Source organism: Xyrauchen texanus, chromosome 38, assembly GCF_025860055.1.
Source record: "Xyrauchen texanus isolate HMW12.3.18 chromosome 38, RBS_HiC_50CHRs, whole genome shotgun sequence".
Lineage (NCBI taxonomy): Eukaryota > Metazoa > Chordata > Actinopteri > Cypriniformes > Catostomidae > Xyrauchen > Xyrauchen texanus.
The window spans coordinates 6,429,700-6,437,130 of NC_068313.1; the positions used below are offsets into that span (position 1 = coordinate 6,429,700).

At 36.8% G+C, this 7,431-nt stretch overlaps 1 protein-coding gene across 2 annotated transcripts in view; it reads left to right on the forward strand.

The window, feature by feature from the left end:
• Window positions 1-6,171, forward strand: part of rsrc1 (arginine/serine-rich coiled-coil 1) — a 441,822-nt gene extending 435,651 nt beyond the window's left edge. For both annotated transcript variants that reach the window (XM_052109824.1, XM_052109825.1), the window contains 2 exons: window positions 2,689-2,805; window positions 5,394-6,171. In XM_052109824.1, the coding sequence (XP_051965784.1) occupies window positions 2,689-2,805; window positions 5,394-5,486 (210 nt within the window). In that variant the 3' untranslated portion in view covers window positions 5,487-6,171. The remainder of the gene's footprint in view (window positions 1-2,688; window positions 2,806-5,393) is intronic.
• Window positions 6,172-7,431: the final 1,260 nt, after the last annotated feature.

The window sequence follows — 7,431 nt, forward strand, 5'->3', positions numbered from 1 at the left end:
TAATATTCCCTGAAATTATTATTATTCCCTTCTTGAGATTCCTTACAAGGATAACAATAATTTGTCTATTGGAGATTAAATGTTCCCCTCTTCAACATATAATTTTGGTGATGCGGAAGGATCCCTGTAAGCAATATTGTTTTCACAATGTAAGCCAATTTGTTTTGGGTTTCGAAAAACAAAGTAAATCTTCATGGCTAAGCAGGTGACCTGCAGTTGTATTTGTCATTGAATCACAATGATCTGACTAATTTAATTATCAAGCTTGTATATCAGAAATAAAAAAATGGATGGCATGTAAGTTTATCTCAACTTTGATAAAACCAAAGTTGTTATTATTGGTCATAATAAAAATAAAAAGTCAGATTGAATCAGCAGTAAGTCAGCAGGTAGTAGTACAAAATGTGTCCATCTATTTTGATATAAATTAAAATATTCAATATCAGGTCGAAGTTATGTTTATATACAGGTGAAACTCGAAAAATTAGAATATCGTGCAAAAGTTCATTAATTTCAGTAATTCAACTTAAAAGGTGAAACTAATATATTATATAGACTCATTACAAGCAAAGTAAGATATTTCAAGCCTTTATTTGATATAATTATGATGATTATGGCTTATAGCTTATGAAAACCCCAAATTCAGAATCTCAGAAAATTAGAATATTACATGAAATCAATAAAAAAAAAGGATTTTAAATACAGAAATGTCGGCCCTCTGAAAAGTATAATCATGCATATGTACTCAGTACTTGGTTTGGGCCCCTTTTGCATTAATTACTGCCTCAATGCGGCGTGGCATAGATGCTATCTGCCTGTGGCACTGCTGAGGTGTTATGGAAGACCAAGATGCTTCAATAGCGGCCTTCAGCTCTTCTGCATTGTCTGGTCTCATGTCTCTCATCTTTCTCTTGGCAATGCCCCATAGATTCTCTATGGGGTTCAGGTCAGGCGAGTTTGCTGGCCAATCAAGCACAGTAATACCATGGTCATTGAACCAGGTTTTGGTACTTTTGGCAGTGTGGGCAGGTGCCAAGTCCTGCTGGAAAATGAAGTCAGCATCTCCATAAAGCTTGTCTGCTGAAGGAAGCATGAAGTGCTCTAAAATGTCCCGGTAGACGGCTGCGTTGACTCTGGACTTAATAAAGCACAGTGGACCAACACCAGCCGATGACATGGCTCCCCAAACCAACACAGACTGTGGAAACTTCACACTGGACTTCAAGCATCTTGGATTGTGTGCCTCTCCATTCTTCCTTCAGACTCTGGGACCTTGGTTTCCAAATGAGATGCAAAATTTGCTCTCATCAGAAAAGAGGACTTTGGACCACTGAGCAACAGACCAGTTCTTTTTTTCTTTAGCCCAGGTAAGACGTTTGACATTTGAAGCCCATGTCCAGGACCCGTCTGTGTGTGGTGGCTCTTGATGCAGTAACTCCAGCCTCAGTCCACTCCTTGTGAAGCTCCCCCACACATTTGAATGGCCTTTTCCTGACAATCCTCTCCAGGCTACGGTCATCCCTGCTGGTTTGTGCACCTTTTTCTTCCACACTTTTCCCTTCCATTTAACTTTCTATTAATGTGCTTTGATACAGCACTTTGAGAACATCCAACTTCTTTTGCAATTACCTTTTGAGGCTTTCCCTCCTTGTGGAGGGTGTCAATGATGGTTTTCTGCACAACTGTCAGGTCAGCAGTCTTCCCCATGATTGTGAATTCAACTGAACCAGACTGAGAGACCATTTAAAGGCTCAGGAACCCTTTGCAGGTGTTTAGCTGATTAGAGTGTGACACTTTGAGCCTACAATACTGAACCTTTTCACAGTATTCTAATTTTCTGAGATTCTGAATTTGGGGTTTTCATAAGCTGTAAGCCATAATCATCAAAATTATATCAAATAAAGGCTTGAATTATCTTACTTTGCTTGTAATGAGTCTATATAATATATTAGTTTCACCTTTTAAGTTGAATTACTGAAATTAATGAACTTTTGCACGATATTCTAATTTTTCGAGTTTCACCTGTAAGTTTAGGAACATTTCCAACATACCTGTATTCAACCTTAATTCAACACACTTTAGCACTAGCAATCAATGCTGCAGCTAGACTTTTGACACGAACTAGGTCTTTAAATCATATTACTCCTGTTTAAGCTTCTTTGCGTTGGTTACCAGTTCATTTTAAAGTAGATTATACAATTTTAGTAACTACAGTATAAGGCATTACATGGCTTGGTGCCAGAATATTAAGCAGAACTTTTAAGACCTTACAAAACAGTTAGACCTCTTAGATCTTCTTGTTGTGAACTGTTGGCTGTTCCAAGATCCAGATGCAAAAGGTGATAGAGCTTTTGTAATGAAGGGCTCACGATTATGGGACAGCCTGCCCTTGGATTATAGATCTCCAATTTTTTTGTCTCGTTTAAAAACAAATATTATTAGACTTGGTTTTATTACTTTGTGAATGTGTTGTGTTTTACTGATTGTGTTTTGATTTTGTTTTGTGAAGCACTTTTTGCTAAATTACTAAAAGGTGTTATAAAATAAAGTTATTATTATTATTTTATGCAGCATCCCTTGCAAAGTGGGAGTGGATTTGAATATAATGAATGATTTGAATCAGGGCAACATGATTACTCTGAGTGATTTTTTGAGGTTATTGTAAAAATCATAACTGTTTATTCGTAGGTGATTGGAACTTCTGAGATCCAGAAAGAATCAGACATGGCTACTGTGAAGGAGGAAGTGACCTCTCTGCCCACCTCTATCACGTACAACGACAGTAACATCCTGGCTCACCGTAATGTAAGTGTGTGTGTAATTGTAATTTGTGTGTTTTGTGTAGGTATAGCATCTGAAGTTACACTTAAACTTCCTAAAAGGCCTTCAATCAATAGTTCTCTTTCTCCAAGACTTATTTCCTCAACCTTTTAAAAATTGCCCATTTTTAAAGCTCCTCTTTCTGACAACCCACTCAGGGCCCTTCTTATTCACCCTCAGTAATATTGGCAGACAGAATTTCCTATGAAAGCACACTCCATCTCTCTCGCTTCACAAACTGGGTTATGTGTGACGGATGCAGATGAGCTCGAAAGGCTGATCTATGGCAGCAATATGCCCAAGGCGAGAGAGCCCTGATCACCAGTAATGATTCAATCATTTAGCCACCACCGCTTACTGTATCTACTGTAATTTCAAACGCATTAGCCGTGCCTGTTTATGCACGTTAGGCGTCAGAGGTGGTTCAATGTTTTATTTCGTGGAATCACCTACACAGAGATAATGCAACAAGGAACCAGACGACATACATCCACAGTCTATTAAAACTACATGTGCTTGTGTTTCCCAGTCAAACAGAGACCCTACAGCGAATGCTACAGGCGGATCTTAACCCAATGTAAATGATACACTTATCTCCCCTTAAGATGCACACGTGCATGCGGCAGGATGGAAGTGATCAGTCTTTCACAAGAGCAGATTTGATTTCATGCCTCTCGTGTTGTTTGGATGAGTGATGAGTGTGGGAGAACAATCTGGAACTTCCAAACTTAAGGAACTCATAAGCACAACTAATGTGGGAATTACTCAAATTCTCCCTTCATGCTGACATCCAAATCAGCCTCATGTATTACCCTGTCTGATGTGTTTGTGATGCAATACCATTTACACTTTCTCCCAATCTAATCACAGCTATGATTGTATGATATTAAGCCAACTGAGACAATTAGAGACCAGGATTGGAATCCATTAGAAGCCAATAGGAAAGATTTGTTTCAATAGGGTTGCTTACATTTCAGATAGCATCAGGGTGTTAGTAGACCTTGGCCAAATCCTGAATGTGCTTGACTGTGAGTGGAGTAAAAATGTTATGAATTTGGCAATGCATACATGCAGGAAATAAAATGCAAATAAAGTTAATAAAAATCTTTGCATCAAATGTAGTGTCAGACTACATTCATTGCACATTCATTATTTTTTTTTAATTTTTTTTTTTTTATTTCTTATATGTTAAAACTCTCACCTAGACTAAACTATGCGTTTGTTAGCTGTACTCCAGGAACAAAGGGTTCCCATTCCCAAGGCAGCCAAATGCATTTTCCAGAGTCTGGATTGTGATGTATTCAGTATGCCCACTGCTTTCAAGAAGAAACCTTTGGCATCAGTAGACTGACACGAAGGGCATTACATTTTAGCACCATGAAATTATATGTTGGGGTATAATTTTCTCATTATGACATTATCTTTTGGGGTATCATTTTTTATTTTAACTCAGCAACATTTATTAGTTCCATTACTACCCTCTTGACTGAAATGAGTACATCAGTTATGTATTAATGAGTACCCCAGTTATTTATTGATGTGTTTGAAAAATTTATGCAAATAGCAGCCACAGTTGACCATCAGTCATGTCTTTAAATTTCTCATCCTTTTTCAGCCTCTACACTGAAATGTAAGTGTACCAAAGTGTATATATAGTATATCACATCATGATTCTTAATGGTAAAATATTGCGTTAAAATAGGTTACCCTTTCCTGCGCTGTATTCATCCAACCAGTAAATCTTTTGTAACATATTGCTAGCACAGTGTTTATTACAATATTTTATTCATTATATTATGTTTCTTATCCAAAATACAATTATTGACCAATTTTCATTTGTAAAAAAATTACTACATCCGCAAAATACTTCAGTTGTCACTCCATTCACATTTGTGTCTTCAGCATATTTTTGTACCAAATATTTTTATTAAATAAAGACCACATTTCAGATTTCTTAATTCATTGCATAGTAAAGAATAAATCGAGATTGAATCAGATTGTTGTTTTTTTTTTGTTCAGTATTTACACTCCTATTGGCCAGTCATCCCTACCAATCACAATAGCACTGCCACACCTTTATTGCCTCTGTTTCACATAGTGAAACTGAATGAGCACACCATCAAACAAAATCAGTTTCTCAGATGTCATCACCGGTGTGTGTGTATCTTCATTGATCTTTCCTGTGGGTGTATTTGACCAAATACATCAAAATTATCCATTGCCAATTTATGAGATAAAGGAAAACATTATTTAAAATGAGTCAGATTATCTGGAGAATAATTTTGTTATATTTAATTGTGATGAATGAAAAACAAGAGCAATGTTGGTATATTTTCATTATAGCTAAATAAAATAAATAACCTTTTCTCTGAAGTTACCACAAGATTGATTTAGTTTTTTCCTGAATTTTATGTAATCTTTATTTCTCACCTCTATTAAAATGATTCAGGGTATAGTAGAGTTAAGGTTGTTAAACCTGTAGTGATGCTCTGTGATGCACACAATAGTAAAGTCTTATGGAAATAAATAGTCTAAATTAATTGAATTTAACTGGCTTTCTAACTCTCTTGCAGTTATTCGTGGAAAAAGAGGAGGCAGAGATGTTGTGGCTGAACAGATTGATTTCTCTGCGTCAGGAGAGACTCATGGGTAGTCCAGTACCCTGATGACCCAACACTGCATGAGACCATAAAAATCGCTGTTAATATGGACTGCTTGCATATTAGCCTCTGTAATTCCATTAGACAACAATAAACCCAGCCATTTTATTAATCCATACATGAAAGGTTCACACCCAACACTTTCAACCATATTCCTTGAATGGCAGTTGATTTGTGACCCTACCTTGTTTAGGTTGCTTTAAAATTTGTTTATTTTCTAATACTAGTATTCAAATCATTTGTGGAGTGTAGTAACAGAGTGGTTGAACAGCACAGGGGGAAAAAGGTGCAAGTGCACCACCTAGTGGTTTCAATGGGAAATATATACAGAAACTGAATTTAAGCACGTTAATGTTTGTTTATCGATCTCAATTAATTGTAACACTGTGGGATATGTATTTGTATCCAGATTTGATTAGTTAAAACCTAATGATTTAAAAAATAATAATAATAATAATAATTTTACCTTATACTAACAAACAATTGTGATAGTATTAACCCGCAGTTATTTACTGGTCTTTTTTAATTAATTTCTTATGGATCTTTTTGAATATATGCTGTTTATAAGCCAGTTTTGAGCAAAGACATCCCTCTTCCCATCAACATTATTGTATGACAATTGTATTTAGTATGTATTGGGATTTGTTTTTTCCTTTTTTGAAATAAACCTTGTTTTAATTTTTAAATAGAACTTTTACTTATGTCATGGTACTACGGAGTTTATAATCTGACCCGATCAAAGTGCAGCCACTGTTCAACTCTTAATATTGTGTGATTGGCAGGGGTTAAATTGGGGTTGAATGGACCAGAACCACATTCTTGCACCTCCAATTCAAGAAAGGTGTTAGGGCTCCCCCACCTCAAAAATCACTATTTAACCCCTGGCAATGGCTACATTAAAACCTCTAAAGGAACATAAGTAGAGAGTCTGACTTTGAGCTTTACTTCCAAATGGTGCCCTAAGTTGCACAAGTGTAGGGCTGCACAATTAATTAGTAGTTTAATCACAATCATGATTTCTGCCTCTCACGGTTAATTAAGCATAACATTAGTGAGCTAGCAGACTGAAATGATCAGCAAGGTAAAGTTGCAAATTGTTGTTCATTTTCATCTACAAATGATTACGAGCTCTTTCATAGTCCATTTTCACTTCACTTAACCAATCACGCTCTCTTCAGAAGTTCGCCACTGGCCAATCACTGAAAAACACTGCATGTGTTCTGATCTTATCATTATTTCCAAATTTTTCCAACTCAACCTTATAAACTTGAATGCTTTTTGAATTCAATCATTTTCATGTGATATGTATTTGTGTAATGAAGGGAGGGTGTGGCAAAAGTGACTAACATCTCATATCAAGGTGTGCATAATTATTAGGCAGCTTCATTTTCTCAGGTAAAATGTGCCAAAAAAGAGATTTAGCTTACACTGAAAAGTAAAACATTTTAAAATGCCTCTCTGATGGATGCAACACTCTTGAAATAGCTAAATTATTGAGGCGAGACCACCGGACAATCAAACGTTTTGTTGCGAATAGTCAACTAGGTGGTAAAAAACGCATGGAGAAGAAAAGGCGCAAATTAACTGCAAAAGACTGGAGAATTAAACGTGAAACTACCCGGAATACGTTATCCTCCAGTGCCACCATATTCCAGAACTGCAATCCACCTGGAGTGTCCAGAAGTGCAAGGTCTCAAGTGCTCAGAGACATGGCCAAGATCAAGAAGGCTGAAACACAACCACCACTGAGTAAGATTCACAAGCTGAAGCGTCAGGATTGGGCAAATCATTTTTTTTCTAAAGGTTTTTTGGACAGATGAAATGAGAGTGACTCTTGATGGGCCCATGGCTGGATCACTAATAGGCACAGGGCACCACTTCGAGTCAGGCACCAGCAAGGTCGAGGAGGGGTATTGGTATGGGCTGCTATCATTAAGGATGAGGTAGTTGG